General features: G+C 36.4%; 2 protein-coding genes across 2 annotated transcripts; both read left to right on the forward strand.

The window, feature by feature from the left end:
- The first annotated feature begins 292 nt into the window (after window positions 1–292).
- LOC117214140 (hematopoietic prostaglandin D synthase-like) lies at window positions 293–2,823 on the forward strand. Its single transcript, XM_033459973.1, has 3 exons — window positions 293–434; window positions 1,541–1,708; window positions 2,653–2,823. The coding sequence occupies exons 1-3, from the start codon at window positions 293–295 to the stop codon at window positions 2,688–2,690; spliced, it is 348 nt and encodes a 115-aa protein (XP_033315864.1). The 3' UTR covers window positions 2,691–2,823.
- Window positions 2,824–16,971: 14,148 nt separating this feature from the next.
- On the forward strand, window positions 16,972–18,120 carry LOC117214139 (solute carrier family 22 member 5-like). The gene is made up of 2 exons (XM_033459972.1): window positions 16,972–17,292; window positions 17,914–18,120. The coding sequence occupies exons 1-2, from the start codon at window positions 16,978–16,980 to the stop codon at window positions 18,061–18,063; spliced, it is 465 nt and encodes a 154-aa protein (XP_033315863.1). The 5' UTR covers window positions 16,972–16,977; the 3' UTR covers window positions 18,064–18,120.

The following is an 18,120-nucleotide window of genomic DNA, read 5'->3' on the forward strand; positions in this document are numbered from 1 at the left end:
AACTAATTACATTTAATTATTACATTTACATACATTTAACTATTATTACATGCATTTACATACATTTAATTATTATTTTTTTCATAATTATATCTCGTTTGAAATATTTTTCGACATAATTAATTGTTTCAAAAACACATATTCCAGCCTTCTAAATGATTTATTTTGCGTATTATACGAATTATTCCATCTATAAATAAATTGTTCTCTATACACACAAACACGCACACAGTCTGTTCATTACACGAGTTAATTGTATCATTTTTCTCGATAAGTTGACAGAGCAAGGAAAATGAGCGACGAACCTACCTACAAACTAATCTACTTCAATGCCCGTGGTCGTGCCGAACATATACGGTACATATTTGCATATACTGGCATCGAGTATACCGACGAGAGGATCCCCGAAGAACTCTGGCCTGAATACAAGGATTGTAAGCGTGAAGAATCGATTTTTACTTTCATCGTTCAACTCTCAGGTATCTACCATTTACTCAAACTTTCTGTATATAAAACTTTCGTTTCACGTGCAGGCTAAACTTACTTAAAGTAAAATTTCATACGGAATAAAGTCGAACTTTTCATTAAGTTTTGCTTCCGCAATATCGTGTTTATCGAATACCAACTTAATTCACTTACGATTCTCGAATTTTTGTGTTGCAATCTTTATTGTTTTCAATGAATCGAAGCATTTCGAATATTTTGAGAAAACCGTAAATAGGTGACTTAAAATAGGAATACAAAAATACTTCTACGTTTCTCGTTAATTTAAAAACTTTTTAGGACTTGTCGGAAAAAAAGGATAAAAAATTGAAATCAGTTCGGAAATGAACAAGAACATAGCTAAAAAGTCGAAAGAACAAAGCAGACATAAAATTCGATCTTCCGTTGCGACATTTCTATCGTAAATAGTATAATAAAAGATTTACGCAACATAGTCTTCGATATAATCCTATATGTCGCTTGCAGATAGAGAAACCAAAAATCAACGTAAGTCTGTAAATCAATCCTGTCGGTGTAAAACACAAAATTACGTTCGCAAGAGACATTCGATTTATATTCCTTGCATTTCAATTTTCATTACAAGAACCGTGTACATTTTCTAATATTTTTTCCGTGTCTGGTATTATGCGACGTGAATTTTTTATTCGCAGTTGTAAGTCCACTATCATTGCATAAGGTCTTCCCGCAAAACGATACTGATCGTTCCTCGTACATTCAGTACACCGCATCGGACAGATTCGTTCCTTTCCGTGAGAATTACAAATTTTATACTCGATCTTTTATCCTTGATTTTAAAAACTTTAGGTTCTTCCCAACAGTCAAAAACACGCGATACCTTGTCCATCGTAATCGTAAGAAAAGAAAAAAAGGAGAAAGAAGACATTTCTGTATTTCTTTACTAGGCCATGTTGATTAAAACCGAAATGATTTCGATTCATTTATTCACAAGAACGCAACGGCCTCGGAAGCTGTGTTGTGATTTCCTATCGATCGTTTCCCTCTACACAGTGTTCATATGAGCCATGTCTGTTCTTAGCAATGCCTTATAAAATGCTGCCTGTGCTGGAGATAGACGGGAAACCAGTAGCGCAGAGTAACGCTGTGGCGCGATACTTGGCGAAGAAGTACGATGTAATGGGAAGGAACGAATGGGATGCGATGATATGCGACGTGCTCGTCGATGCTCTTGGAGATTTGAAGCAAGGTGAGTAACTGATGAGATGACTTTGCATTTGTCTCACCACAGAGACAGACGTTCAAGAATTCATTGTGAAAAGACGAGTACAAACAAGATACGTATGTCTTTCCGTTAAGCGAATGTTACAGTTTGTTTGCAAAAGTCAGTTTTTAGATTATAGAATCGTAGATAGAATTTAGAGGATAGAAACTTTTAGTAGTCACTTTTAGTTTAGTAAAGTCTTATCGACAATAAGCAGACTACGTTATGATACAACGATTCCAACTGAAGATTTCTATCGACATCACGAATTCGATGGCTTCCAAATTTTCTTCTCTGCAATCTCAGACGCTCAACTCGAAAGAATCTTTTAGATCCCCCGACAAACACTCGACTCAGGTTATCTATTATCGTAATCTTCCTACGGGTTTTTTTTAACTGCGTTGCGTTAACGAATAACGGGATAACATCACGTTTCTCTCAACGCCTTTCAACGTTCTACAACTTTTATTCTTTGCAAATCCCTGTCTCTATATGATAAACGCTGGTTATCCGCGGAATTTACGATTTCAATTTCTTTAACGAGATATTTATCATATTACACAATTCCTGTAAATGTATTTGTAATTATATCGCCGAAGAATTGTATTTAATTAAGCTATGAAGTTGTGGAATCGTGAGAAGGATTATTTTTATAGAACTGTCTAATTTCCATTCGACATTGATTCAGGATACACATTACTATTTTTTACATAATACCAGTTTTGTCATTTTTAATTAACAAATACCTCCAAAGGTTGAAGTTTCTAAAATTATCCATTAAATTCTGACAATAAAATAAAAATCCAAATTCTTCCTAAAAAGCTAGTGATCTTTAGTTAAGAGTTCGATTTTTCACATGTTTCAAGGTAAATTAAAAAAATTGTTTAATAGAGGAGGTACAAAATAAATGTATACAAACCTTTTTTCAGACGACATGGGCGGACTTCGTGTTTGCAGCGGCCCTTGAAAATTTCGAGTATATGTTTGGGGCATCAGCTTTGGATAAATATCCAGCTCTTCGAGCATTGAAGAAAAGAATTCATAGAATACCGGCTATTTCTGATTGGCTGATTAGGCGCCCATACACAAACAGCTAAAAAGCTAAAAACGTGTGGAAAAAAGATGACCAGTACACCACTACATATATGTAGTATCGTGGACGAAAGGCCTAAGAAATATCGGGCGAACTATGAACAATGTCGCGAGTGCCGAGGCGCCGTCGGGCCCATCAATGTGTCATCGGTCTTTTCAAGTGCATAGTTTCGTGGAAAAGACCTACGTGACCCTGGCTACGAGCGTCTGCAGAACACGTGTGCGGCGGGCCTAGGAAAAAGGCAATAGAATGCGACAACGGCCAGAGTGTGAGTCGAGAAACAGAGTGTGAGTCGAGGAGCCGAGTGCGAGTTGAGCGGAGACAGAGTTTGGGAGTGGCGTTGCCGAGAGAGTGTTGATTGCGTTTTGGTAAAAGTCGAGTCGCTATCTAGTTATTTAGTTGCGCTGTTTTCTGTACGTTTGGCGTGAATAGTTCAGGTTGAACAACAATCGTCTTTTTCTGTCTGATTAACATCTCTATTGTCCACTCCTTGTAAATACATTATATCACGATATTACATATTTTTGGGGGCTCGTCCGGGATTGGACAAGACAGAAAACGAAACGGTTTAACAGAGCTATTCGAGCTAGTTGTGAATTTACCGGTACGCGGTGTGGTAAAAGACGATATCGTTGACTGTTTAAGTTTGTGTAGTGTGAAAAATGGCAAACGTTGGGGGCGAACGATTGTCGCGTGAAGAGGGTTCGACGCTGGAGGAGCTGAGGAGTAAGCTCGCGCGAATGAACCTCCCTATATCGGGTGCGAGGTCAGTGCTGATTGCAAGGCTGAATCGGGCGTGTAGGGCTGGACAATCGTATCCTAAGGGATCGACGGGCGGTGAAGAGCTAACCGGTCAACGAGATTTAGGAAACGTACAGAGAGCTGAGCGTGATTGTAACGAAGATGAAGATGTTGAGAAAATGAATACGAAGGAGTTGAAGGAGCGCCTCGCTAGTTTGGGTTTAAAAACCACGGTCAGAAAAGTAGAATTACGCGCACGGCTACAAGCGGCCATGGATGGTAACGACATATCGTCGGAAGAAGAAAGCGACGACGAAAGTGAGGATGAAGATGACAAGAAAAACGCAAGAGGATACAAGAGAGATACGCGAAGGGTGTGAGGCGAATGAAAAGAGAGTGTGAGTGTTTGCGTTTCGTCCCGGGACTACCGGTGGACTCGTCAGTAAGGCTATGCCCGGTAGTCCCTGCCTTAGACGTAGAGGGAGTCTCGCTAGGTGCGGTATTTATATCAATCGCTCGTATATTCGACCGCTAGCGAGTTAGATAGACAGACTCGTTGTCGTCGTAGCCCTCTAGTGTTGGCGGTTGGTACCCGCGGATCGCCCGGGAGGTGTTGCGCCGCGTTGATGCCTCGACCTGTCGGCGTCCTGTTGATACCGATCCGCCACAGGTGTATCAGGACCGTGATGAATATTGTCGAAGGGCATGTGTTGGTTCGACACTGAGTTTTAGAGACGTCGAAGATGCATTAGAGTAGTTTAGTGGCGACAAAGGTGAAAATGTCGAACGGTGGTTCGAGTCGTTCGAGGAAGTCGCTGATACGTGCATGTGGTCGGATGGGCAGAAGGCAGTCTACGCCAGGAAGCTGCTGAAGGGATCAGCGAAAATATTTGCGAGCTTCGAGTGTCATGCCAGGACTTGGCATGAGTTGAAGAGGGGGCTAGTGAAAGAATTTTCGAGGAAAGTCAACAGTAGGCAAGTACATCAGAAACTTGAAGAAACAAAAAAGGAGAGTGATACATAGTACATGTTTGGCTTACATGTACCGCATGCTCGAAATAGCCAGCCATGTGGACATAGAGGAGGAAGCAAAGGTGGAATACATAGTGGATGGAATAATAGACGACGAGAACAATAAGGCTATATTGTACGGCGCTACGTCAATCAAAGAGTTGAGGAAGAGGTTAGTGATGTACGAAGAGCAGAAGAGTCGTAGAGCAAAGTCGATTGTGAAGCCGGCTAAAACCCAGAAGAACGGGAAGCCCAGTCAATCTGTAGATGCAATGAAGAAAAGAAGATGCTTCATTTGCGGTAGTGAGGATCATCTAAGTGTTAAGTGTCCGGAGAGGGGAGAAGGTGTTAGGTGTTCCGAGTGCAGCGGATTTGGACATATTGCAGCGAGGTGTACGGCACGACCGAAAGAGACTTGCGTAGTGTCAAGATCCGAAAAGGGGAAGTATGTGAAGGAAGTAATCGCAGGAATTAAGCTTCTATTCTCTGAAATTACTCTCAAATCTCAGAGTCAACCCTTCAAATTCTCCACACTGGATCTTCGATTCTTAATATTTGTAATATCGTAGAATAGCTTTGATTGGAGATCGGCTGAAATTAGAAAACACCGTGTACGTCGTCTTTCGTGGTTTGTTTACATCCAAGAGCGCCTAGTAACAGTGACGCGAGAAAAGATAAGCAGCGTCGAAACAGAAGTACGGTTCCACATTTCAAGGAGTGGCAGTCGAGAGGCCAGAGTATGCGAGCCGAAAAGTGTGCGTGTGTGTGTGTGAGAGAGGACGAGAGCAAGAGCGAGCACGACCGAGCAGGAGTGTATTGGCGAAGATCAGAGCTAATTGAGTCGTCGAAGAGTAGAGTCGTTGGAGGTTTCGAGTCGTCGAAGAGTAGAGTCGTGAGAATTGATAGAGTTGTTAGAGAGAGAGTGTGTGTGTGTGTTAGATTCGTTGTGACGAGAGTGATCAAATAACTGCAAAGTTATTTGATATAGATACGAGTATTGCATTTAGTTTCCGTTAAATAAATATCGTTCTCTGTCCAATTTATATTTGTATATTCAATTTAATATTAATAAATCGTAAGTAATCGGAAAAAAATTTCTATCCTTATTTTCCGATATTACATATTTGAAGCATAAATTAAAAATCGACACATTGACTACTTCAAAGAAATTAGCCCGAACGAGACATAACTCGTTCATCGTGGTTTTCGCGCGAAGTAAATATGCGGTTTCTCAATCGTTGTGAGATTCCAACGACGTTAATTCTGTCGAAACGGCGACGCGCGACGACGATCGCACATTCTGTTGCTAGCGAGTGCTTGCAAATCGCGACGATATTGAGCGTAAAGACTAAGCGCAAAAATAGAGGACACTCGGCGGGGAATTGGAAATGCTCGATGACGAAAGGTATTTCAAGGTGTAATTACATCCACCTCCAATTGGATCGCACCTTCGTTCGGTTGCTAGGTCAACAACCTTCGATGTTATTCAAATAATGCAACGGCTGGGGCAGCCGGTAGCGAGTCGTAAAAGTTTCAATAAAACACGTTCCTGCTAGTGAACGTATGTTAAGACTTACACCGAGTTTTATTTCGCTACGCCGTTTACTAGTTCGAAACGATCGATTGCATAATAGTAGCTGTTTCTTTCATCTCGGAAACACGATCGTAAACGGTGACAACGGTGATCGTGTTAATTTCCACGCAAACTTTGTAAACATTATACGTCGCGACGCTCTCGTTAACGCGTCATTCCCTCCAACTCGAAAGTCTTGCAACTTTGGTGATCCGTTTTCTGTGTAAAATTGGTTACGAGCATCAGGGGACTTATCGTCGTAATCGGTAAATTGTTTATTAAGGATCTACAGCTTTTAAGGATTTCTTTCTAGAGATTTAGAGATTAGAAGTTTCATTAACGCGTTATCGTGTCTCTAACTCGATCTTTTTTCGTGTAAATTGGTCACGAGACTTACGAGCTTCGTTGTAAATAGAAGATTAGTAATATTTCGTAGTTTCGTGATAGTATATAGACATTTTAGTGCTTAAACGCGCAATTTTTAGTTCGCTTTTCGCTCGCATCGGCGCTATGAAACGGATCAATATCTCAACACTTTCCTTTAGTTCTACGAATCATCTTTCGACCGGCTTTTCTTGGCCTACCGTTTCCTAACGCTGTCCTAATACTATCGTCTTGCTGAGATCCTTTTTCCGATTGTATCTTCTGCTTATTTTATTATAAATCCGAACTTTCATTCACGTCGTATGTTTTACAGCGTAAAATCCGCTAGAGCGTTCCAATAAATGTAACCAGTAGGTGCTCTAATACTCAAACGCACCTGTGCGTATCTCTGCATATTTGCTGAAAAAAAAGATGAATCTTACGTTACATTTTCAATATGCGTAATAAGCCGAAAATTTCTCTGATGCTAATCCTTCGTAACAAAAGGATGGCATCACTATATGCATGAAAATAGCATTTGGCAATCGTTAGAAACACGATACATGGATATATATGTAGTTGCCAAATTAACCTTCGCGGTGTTCAAAGTGAACGGCTAGAAACGATTGCTTTTTGCTATACGCGCATGGTTCGATTGCACCATAATTCGTTATTAAGACGTTTCGAGAGAGGCAAAGGATGTGGTGTCGCAACGTGTTGCGCTCGCACAATGCTCCTTGGATAAAATTCCCGGAGCGCGTATTATCGCGTACGCCGCGCGAACGCGTTGAACCTTCGCGCAAACAATGAGAGCGTGAAGGCGAAAAAATAGCGTCGAGCACGTAACATTCGGCCTGATATCGTTGATTGGCCGCGAATCGTCAACATGCACGGGACAGTTTTACGTAAAGACATTCGATCCGTACAATTATGTTAAGACGTCGACCATAGAACGTACTACGTTGATGCAATTAAAATTTCAATGAAACAGGAGAACGCGCTAATAACTAGTCACCCCGTTGTTGACCATAACGTACAAATACTTTTGTTTAAGAGCTGCTCGTTAGTGTTTACCGCGTGCAGCGATTAAGTGACGAACAAATTACGTTCAAAGGGTATAGAGCTCGTTCTCGATTAAAATTCTCCTAACTTTCTAATGGTATTAGAAATTATAACTTGAACGTATGTACGCGACTGGCAATAAATATCAGGACAGCCGCGGATATTTAGTATAAATCGAATATGTGTTCCATTGTCCTTAATTTCTTTTATTATCGATTATTATTATTATAATTTTTATATTAATATTAATATTATTTAATATTTTAATATTAATATTATTTAATTTATTCTATTATTGATTCGTTCCATTCCGTTTACGTCATAATACGTAGCCTGCGGATTTTTACGCATATTTTTCAGAATATAAAGGAAGCGAAAGAAAAAACTAGAAGCTGGATAAAAAATTGTTTTACCTCGATTAAACGTTACAAAGCGTGCTACTTTCCGATGTTTTTTTATATTTCCACGTGTCACACGTGTACTTTGCAATTTTGCCCTTTCAGATTTCACAGAAATGCATAAAACTTCCGTGACCTAATTTTTTGGCACGTGCACGTGCTTCAAAATAAATTCGATGATATTAAATACCAGATTATAGGAACCAGAAATGAAGAGTTCTACAACGATGGAATGGGTAAATGATTGTCGATCAGACGAAAGACAATAGCAAACAACGATATAGCGATGATTAATTAATGTAAGATTTTTTCCTTTCAGCAAACAAAAATAGAACTTAACGAACTCAGTAATTGATAAATGATTACGTATAAGATAAGTGCATTTTCCAACTGTGAGTCATAGTTAACGTTTAGTTTAGCCTAGATAGGATCTTAGCTTTGGAGTAAATAAGTATAATAGTAGCAAAAAATCGATAGAATTGTTAAAAGGCTGTGACTAATCCTGGTCGACTGGTCAGTTATCATCTGAATCTATTGTTATTCTGCTAGTATACTTTTCGAATCATTTTCAGCTATTCTATGGGCAAGCATTCGTTTCTTTCGCGCATGCCACGTATCATTCGCTCATTAACTCGTTTTTGAAAGCTTTTACCGGCGAATGAAAAACGTAACGTACACTTGCATAATGCGTTCGAAGTGTTCGTTCGTTCAATATTCATGTAAAGGTTAGGCGATACGCGTGATAAGTCGCGATGCTACGAGATGTGATTAGATGCGGATGTTAATGTCTTGTAAATACCTTTCCTCGACTATGATAATCATCGAACACTAAGAATTTCGCAAATCGATGCAATTAATCGGTGATCTTGTGGGAAGAAATTTCGATATCACGATAATGTTAACGATAGTATGTTAATTACGACTAGTACCGTTACTGTTACATTGTTTCATAATTAGTATTAGTTTAATATAGTCAACGACTCCTCCGCAAGCATCCGTGCAAGTGTTATTTATTATTATGCTCACCTTCTATTGGAAAGTTCTTGCCTTGCTCAGCAAGTCTTTTTGATTTTTTTCCTGTAGAACTTCCGCGTGTTACCGATTTTTATGCTATGTACGTGTTTGTAGGAGAACTTTCTCTGAGCCGCGAAGTTTTCTTTCGACGATTCAACGATCGAAAATCAAAGAGAACCAATGTTCTCTCTTTCGATAAAGTATGTGATGATAGCCATTGCCAAAATTATTGATATATTTATCTGGTTGAAGACAATCTAGCAAATTATACAGCAAGCCTAATGAAATAATAATAATCTTTATCATTAAATTGCGCCATTATTTCATAATTTCATTGAAGGATAATAGAAATTCACGAAGCCTTCAAATTGGATTTCATATTATAATAATGTAAACATCGTTTGACGATATTATCTGGTTGTGAATAGGGTTGATTTGATTCAGACAGCGCCAGTCATCATGACATCGACTTCCTATCTCGTTATGTAACATTCATCAGAATAACAGACGCAATTACCGTCACTGAATTATCTTAATGACATTCGTTATTAATGAGTAAGTGTTTTCGACATACGTCGGAGGTCGCAAATCTTGGATCATCTTTCTTTATTATCTGTTTAGATCCAATCCAGTTCCTTCACAGAACTTCTTTCCCTTCAATTTACCTAATTTAATAATTCTTCAAAATTTTCTCATTTTCATTTCTCATTGCATTGTTTATTATATATTCTACAAACCCGTATGAACACAACGCAATAAATTGACACGATAAAAGCGTTGAGATAATAACCACGAGACAATACTCGACAATAATAATACGAGACAATAATAATCGAAAAGGCTGATGAAACAAAGGAATGAGTAATTTGTAAAGACAGGAAAACAGCAATTAACGTACATCCAGCTACAATTGAAAATAACTTTCTTCGCTTTAAATGAAATTCCAGTCAAATACGTTTTATCAGACTCGACTAACAATCAATATTATTAGCTCAATAAATACTCGAGATTCCCAATATTTTTTGTCGAGTTTCAAATAGAAAGTTAATTACTCGCTTGTCGGAACGTCCATCGGCATCGAAGACCGTGAACCAATCTACGTTATCTTCTCCTTCGTTTCAGGCTGTCGCTGGCGATACCAGTCAACCGCGAAGGTTACTCGAGATGCAGCATGTACGATGTAAATTACACGGAAATTTTGCTAAATGGAAGCCACGTACCGGACCCATCGTGGCCAACGAAAGATTGCCAACAAGGATGGGAATTTAATTATACCACCGTCCCTTATGCGTCTGTGGCATCCGAGGTGACAGAAAATGTTCGACTTGTAATTTCCTGCTTTTTGAATATTTTATCTGTTCCTATCAATCAATCCCTTTATACTGTGTATGTCGTATTCGATTATTTGCATGATCTATTTCGATAAAAAATAAGCGTAGTGTACAATTTTTGGAAAGAAAGGAGAACGATGGAAAGGGTCGAATAAACGTTTGTGGAAAGATCGATAGTTCAGAAGTGGGAAAATTAACAATGTCGATTTCCACAGAGGAAAATTATAGTACGTAACAGAATTACTAGTACATATTGCAGTAATAATTAGTAAAAGTAATCTCTACAACATACTGTGAAACTGTTGTTATGCTTGATTTACGACTGACGTTTCTACAAGTATATGAATTTTGCAACAGAACTCACGTTGCCATGCAACAATTTAAATGAAATTGAAAACCATTCAAAGTTACGAAGAAAGATGCTTAAATACATATGAATATACATGAGGTCATACATATTTATTTTTCAACTGCGGCGTTTATATCAAAGAGAGGGAGAGAGACAGAGAAAAATTAATTTTCCTGTTTTATAAGAATTTCATGCAAGATAAAAATATGAAACTTTAAGATAGTTGGATTTATATATACCATTGAATATTTATAATATTTAAAGGTAGTTAGTTCGCAATTGTTACGCCGGGAGACTCTCTGCCTGGCCCAGGTCACACACCGCGGGCCAGACGGACACCAGATGTCCGCTCTTCCGTACGGCGTACCCTCAATAGCCTTAAGCATCCGTCATAAACCTGAGTCACTTGCCTGCTAAGGTCCTTCAAACAAACATCTGTTTCCGAGGAATTTCTCGAGACTATTGTCTACCACGGCTTAACTAAGGAAAGTTGGTTTTTCGCACGTACGCTGCAACTGTCCTCCCACTAACCACTTTCTCTCGAGGGCGGTTAAGACCCTTCGTTTAACCAATTAGAAACGAAGCCTATTCCCTCACTCTCCTAAATAACATCGGCACCAACAAATCCGATGGTCCCGTGCGCTAGACACACCCATCCTTAGCTTTCCTCCGACACATCATCGTCTCCCAGTACTGTACTGATTTTACATCCTTCGAACGGTCAACATCCTTCGAGCGGGTATACACACCCGCAGATCAGTCACTCACTCATCTCGTACATACGCACCAGTGTAACTATCCTCGTTATAAGTTGTGGAATAAACGGTGAAATATAACTTACTACTGTGTCATATTCATTCAACCACCTCTGTTATCTTAATCGAAACAGGGAAACGACTACTTCGCGGCGTCGATTCACCGAATCGTAGCGAGAATTTACGCCTCTCGCTGACGCGTTTTCCTCGCGACCGCGTCTCTCCGCGAACGGTCGTAACAGCAATCATTTTCTATACTAATATTTTCCCTCTGTACTCGCGATCAATTATAATTTTGTTTTCTCTTTTAACGAGACAATATTCTGATTACAAAGGATTAGTTGTTCAAAATTGCTTTTCATTTCTGGACAACTATAGCATACCAGGGTTTTCATAAATTTTCACTTCCCAACGGAAAGCGAAGGTAACGAATGAATGGTTCTACAACGAACGCTTCCACAACTATAAATCTATGTATATATATATACATACATACATGTATATGGTTTTAATTAAAATGAACATCTTCTTCTAGCAAACTTATTTAAAATTCGTAAAAATATCACATAATAATATAAAACAATCAAGTAACATTTTAAATATTCCATTGAAAATTCTAATAAATTGTTTAATATAAGATCGATATAATTCATGCTGAATTCATTGTCTGATATCCATAATACAGGCAATTTATAATACAAAATTTTATTATAACTCTACATGAAAAAATTTCAATTATAATACTGTAGAAATATATTTTCCAGTTATTGTTCTAATATCAGTATACTGAAGAGAAAATCTAGACTAGTCTCTGTCTTGAAAGATATTTTATACCCTGAAAGTACAGCGTTAAGACCCTGATTGAAACTTTTGAAGAGACTCTGTTGAAACGTAAGAACGCTGATTGAAAGTTCATCAGACGAGTCATTGAAACGAGTTTTCTTGATCGAATAGCAAGTTTGTCCTGCAGACAGCATTCCAATTGTGAAAATCGAGACCAAAGAAACTCAGGTGACGTGCATTAACCCTGAATCGATGACTCAAGCCGAGGTTGGAAAAATTTACAATTTGTTGGACAAAACAAGGCCAAGTTGACGAGATTCGTGAGCAAGTGGCTGGTTCGTTAATGATTTGGCGTTCGAATTTTCTTATTTCTATTCTAATTATCAAGGTCGATTAAACGATTGATCACGAATATTCGACGGAAATATTGAGAAAGAAGGCTCGATCTGTACGAATGTAAATCGTATTTTAATCAATGACTTGAGAAAGTGAGGTATTGATTGAAACTAAGATAAGTGATACTAATTCGTTTCGAGCGCGTAACAAATTACATCATCGGATTCATTGATTTGCAAATAATTCTATATTCAGTTCCGTATTTATAATCGAGCGTAGCGAAGATAAAATGAAAGGGACGTGATTATCCGAGGGTCTCACAACTAGAGGAAAATCGATGGGAACGAGGAAATCCTTAATTGTAGAAACTGCGTAGAAAATACCGTGGAAAATATCATATATATTTTAATAGAAATATTTTTGTACTTTTTTTTAAACATTAAAACTTTAGAGCTTTAGAAGCTTTATGTATTAGTATACGTATTTATACAGACTTTGAAATTCATAACAAATTTCTCTAGATAGATGCGGATTTTTTGTATTGTTTCGTATGTATACTTGTGTCACTTTTCTTTCTAACGATATTTAGTTAAAAAGTTCGTCTATATCATTTATAATAGATTTTGTTTTTATTTATATTAATGTTAATTTTATATTAATAAAAATCACTGAAATTTTCAGTATCATCATTATTTAGTATCATCGAATTTCTTTCTTCTTTATGTTCCATATTATTATTAAAATTCTCTAATAAACATTCAAGTATCCTATAGAATATTTCCATTATTTTTCACGTATTATTTGCAGTCATATTTTCCATATTTTATTATCGATAAAGTTTGAGTTGGTTCTTTAAATTCCTATTCAACATTCCAGCTAACCAGTCGATATCAATAACACGTGCCTTTCTTCCTGCCAGGATTTATAACTTATTCAAGCAGAACGTCACTCGACCAGATCGTTGAAAGCGTAGAATTCGATCAACTTCATACAACTCACATACAAACTGCAGATAATGCTAACAGTGGGAGGAAAATATGAGACTGCAAAGCGTATAAACCTAGTAGTTTATAAAAGCATTTACATATTTGCCACAGAAAATTTATATGTATGTAGAATATGTGTTATATAAAACATTCTGAAATTTCATTAGCATTGTAATGATTATATTGGTAAAGTTTGAAGCATTTCTGAAGATGCACATAGAAGTTACGAGATATTTAATGCAAACATTTATTTAGTACAAATATACAGCATAAATAGTTATCTTAAACATGTAATAAATGGTTATCAAATATCGGGATTTATTAATATAATAAATGTTTGACTATTTTTATAATTAAATATTTTTGTAATTACTGTGAAATATATAATTACGCTAAATAATTTTGTATCTTGTATATAGATTTTTAAATTTACTTAATTGAAACTCTGCATTATAATAACCGTATTTATAATTCTGACATCATATTCGATATAATTATTATATGACTTTATTACGATCCTAATGAAATTCCAATATATTCATGAATATATAACAGAAACGTAATAATACTTTGTTGTACTAATTATGATACCATCATATATAATAAATATAAATAAATAAAAAATGTCTATAAATGCTAAGATACTTTTACGAGCCAACAGGCGAGAAGGAAGAAACGAAAGAAAAGAAGGAAGAGAACGAACGTTAATCAGTTTCGAAACGTTAACAACGTCCTTGCGTTGGACGGTGCTCGCGTTTATCGATTGGTCGCATTGCGAGATATCGGTCAGATTATTATTATTAATACGATCGTCTGTAATTTATCTTTGCTAACTGTGCCGCACGGAATCTTCGTTTACAATAAATGAGTTGTCGCTTTTGATCGAACGGTAACACGATATGAAATTACAGGGTGACGGAAACAGCTGGGAGAAAAGCGAATACTTTTTCTGCGCGAATAATGTAATGTTAAAGGCAGTAAACCTTGAGAGGCGAAGTGATGAAACGAGTGGTCTCAGAGAAGCTTCTTTACGTCTTCTTCTCCTTTCTGTATCCTTTCTATGAGAATAATATCTCGTCTTCAGAAGAGATCTCCTCGCCCTATCTACGCGTTGTAAAGGCAATACAAACTGAATGATACATATATTTAAAAAACGATATTTTGTTGGTTTTATGAATATTGATTTTTATAACGTGAGGTTCTTCTACTCTTATTTTCTATTAAATTAATGATACATATATTTTAGAATGGCTGTCGCAATGGTGATGATGATGATGGTGATGATGATTTGCGAAAGAAGATGTTGAAAATTACAGACAGCATAAATAATATTTAGATTTCATGGAAGTTGATTTTTGTAATGCTAGGTTCTTCTATTCTTATTTTTCATTAAATTTCTATGTAGAAAATTATTAAACATTTGGATATAACTGGGAGATTATTTCCGTTCATGCGTACCGAGTTACTCGATGGTCTCGTACCGAAGCTGATAACCAACCCAGATTTTCAGGAAAGCGATTAATAGCTTAAAATTTATTCGTGCGAGATAATAATCCAAAATGTAGTTAAAGTTTTTAAGCATTGTTTGTTAGGATTACGAGAAAATGATGAATTAACAGTTATGTATAGACACGTTATATATATGTAGGAGGTCCAGAGCGTATTGGAAAAATTTACGGCGAATTAAACAGGAAATTCCGAGATATTTGCTCAAAATATCTGATTTGTGGAATTATCCTATAGCTATTTTATTTAATAAAAATTAATTCAGGTAATTTTAGAGAATAGAAATATCTGAAACTCGTGATTTAAACGAACGTTCGTCATTTTGGTTTATTGTGAATTATAAATTGGTTCATTATGAAGCATGAAAAGTAAAATTCAATGGTACAAAGTGATTTTAAATAAGGAAGCGAGTTCCATGGTAAACATGGTTCGAGCATCGCAATTATAATAAAGCAAAAAAAAAAAAGAAAAAGAAACAACCACTGAGCGGTAATTATCAGGAAGCCACTAGTTACAACTAATTGAAGGTGATTCCGGATTAGAAGCAAGCCACTATTAAGTGGCTAACACGGTTGCTTCATTAAGAGCAATTACTCCCTATTTTACGGCAACTACAAATAGACGTTGTTCACTATGATATATTTCCACGTGTTTATCGCATCTTGTCCTGTTATGCGATTAAAGAGTTACAACCTTGCGTTTCTAATTTATTGGACGTATACGCACCAGACATTAATTTCGTCTACGTATTCGTGAAATTGCGAGATTCATTCATCGCGAAGGTCAGTTCAATTGTTCAAGATAACTTCTCATCGTTTTAATCTGTTTTCTTGTACGAAAATAGAGTAATATTTACTTGTCATTGCACTGTGGATATATATCGATATGTTCGTTCAGGAAGTCAATTGTTTTCATCGAATTAGACTCGACTTTCCGTAGAGAATGTTCGTTTCGACATAAATATGTATCTCAGGCTTATCGATCTTTCAATATCTACCATAAATAGCTTAACAAGGTAACACACGCTCGTGCTTGAATTATGTAAATGATCCTTTGACTCTAACGATCCGTTTATTCACAGTTAATTTATGATATTGCTAGTTACGCGTGATTCTACCTTTTGTATCTTTAAGAAATACAGGGTGATTGGTAATTGGTGGTACAAGCGGAAAGGGGGTGATTCTACGCGAAAAAAGAAGTCGAAAATATAGAATAAAAATTTTAAAATTTAAAAATTTAAAAATTTAAAAATTTAAAAATTTAAAAATTTAAAAATTTAAAAATTTTAAAAATTTTAAAAATTTTAAAAATAACGTCAATTGAGACAACGATCTACAGTGAGATCCGTTATAACGAGACGTGATAAAGTGCACGCGTACCGAGCGAAAATTCAAAGTCGATTTTCTCGAAAACAAAGCCTCAAACGAAAAATTTTTATTCTATATTTTCGACTTCTTTTTTCACGTAGAATCATCCCCTTTCCGCGTGTACCACCAGTTACCAACCACCCTGTATAATTCGTAAATAGAAACGTATTCTTGTCGATAAGTATCGAAACACTTACGGAAATTTAAATGGGCTTGAACAATCATCGGGAAATTATTAAAGTCCTTATTATTAGATCTAAACACGATTTAATCGTAGAACTAAACACGTTTGTTAAATTAATCTATATATTGTATATCTACTTTTTATATATTTGTAACTCAAATTTTTCTTCTTCATATTGCGTTAAGTTGCCCCAAAAGTTTCTTTCGTTTTATATTATTTTATTGAATTACGTATGATCTATTTTGTCCCAATGAATATAATTCAATAAAATAATATAAAACAAAAAATAGTATGCGTCTATTATCTCCTTACGAGACGAAAGAAATTTCTGCGACAACCTAATATATTGTTCCATTCTTTATTCACAGAATATTTCTTTTACAGATGATTCTTCTAAATATTATGTTTTTTATTCCAGTATTAGAATACGTTGGACCAAAGTGGAGGACATTCGTGGCGAATATGTCGATCGCAATATTCTTCACATTTGCAACTTGCATTCTACCCTGGATCGCCTATTATTTGGCCGACTGGAGGATGACCTGTATTGTCACCTCAGTTCCTCTTGTTCTAGCCGTAGGTACGCCATGGTTGATACCGGAAAGCGCTCGATGGCTGGTCAGCCAAGGTCAGATAGACAGGGCCATTAAAATCCTTGGTAAATTCGAGCGAATCAACGGCACCAAGGTGCCCGATGACATCTATAGACGATTCCGGGTAAATAAACCGATTACCGCAATCTTTTCCGTATTTTCTACTTTTATGATCTTTCCTGCTTTATGTGCGTTCTATAAATACCAATTTATATGCCTTTAAGCATATCATATAATCATTTTCTTTGAATAGAAGTCTAATTGGGTCTTTTACGTAATGAAAATTTGTTTACAACCTAGTAATTTTATATCTTATTCATCACCTAAATTGCCAGCGATAAATTGCTGTCAATTTCTGTTATTGTCTGTTATTGTCTATTTCTGTAATGTTATTTATTGAATTTGTATATTGTTTTTATCTTTGAAAATTTTTATACAAATAGATTAAACATTTGGAAACTGCTCAGTCTATGAATAGATCATGGCAATATTAACATTAATGTACGATATAAGGAGATAATCGACTTTCAGAGGTTTGATGTTTTATAAAGTAAAATGAAAAAATTTGCGAACGTCCAAGTAAACTATTTCGAAATGATCGTCTCATATAAATATAACATAAACTTTCTTCCGGATTTTATCGTAATCTTTGTACACATAACAGATTCACATAAATTTGTAAGAAAAACAGACAAACGACATTAACTAATTAAAAATTAACAAATTAAAAATTTGCTAATAACAGGAAACCTGTGCCAGAATCTGCAAAGAGGAGGAAGCAGACAAAACGTACTCCGTGTTGGATCTATTTAGAACGCCACGACTACGGAATATCACGATTCTATTTATTGTTATTTGGTTCGTATCGCTATTAAACAGATATCAAATAGATTGACGTAAAATCGGAATTGTATCTTGTAAAAATCTCACGAACAGTTTTATATCTTTTGTC

The sequence above is a fragment of the Bombus bifarius genome, unplaced genomic scaffold (assembly GCF_011952205.1).
Source record: "Bombus bifarius isolate JDL3187 unplaced genomic scaffold, Bbif_JDL3187 scf7180000009177_frag, whole genome shotgun sequence".
Taxonomy (NCBI): Eukaryota; Metazoa; Arthropoda; class Insecta; order Hymenoptera; family Apidae; genus Bombus; species Bombus bifarius.

Bases quoted from the DNA above. Each gene is read 5' to 3' on its own strand.
- LOC117214139 (XM_033459972.1), top strand. From the start codon at position 16,978: ATGTTTTTTATTCCAGTATTAGAATACGTTGGACCAAAGTGGAGGACA. The intron at 17,293-17,913 runs GTAAATAAACCG...TGCTAATAACAG, and splicing joins ACATCTATAGACGATTCCGG to GAAACCTGTGCCAGAATCTG.
- LOC117214140 (XM_033459973.1), top strand. From the start codon at position 293: ATGAGCGACGAACCTACCTACAAACTAATCTACTTCAATGCCCGTGGT. The intron at 435-1,540 runs GTAAGCGTGAAG...GTCTGTTCTTAG, and splicing joins CTGGCCTGAATACAAGGATT to CAATGCCTTATAAAATGCTG. The intron at 1,709-2,652 runs GTGAGTAACTGA...ACCTTTTTTCAG, and splicing joins TCTTGGAGATTTGAAGCAAG to ACGACATGGGCGGACTTCGT.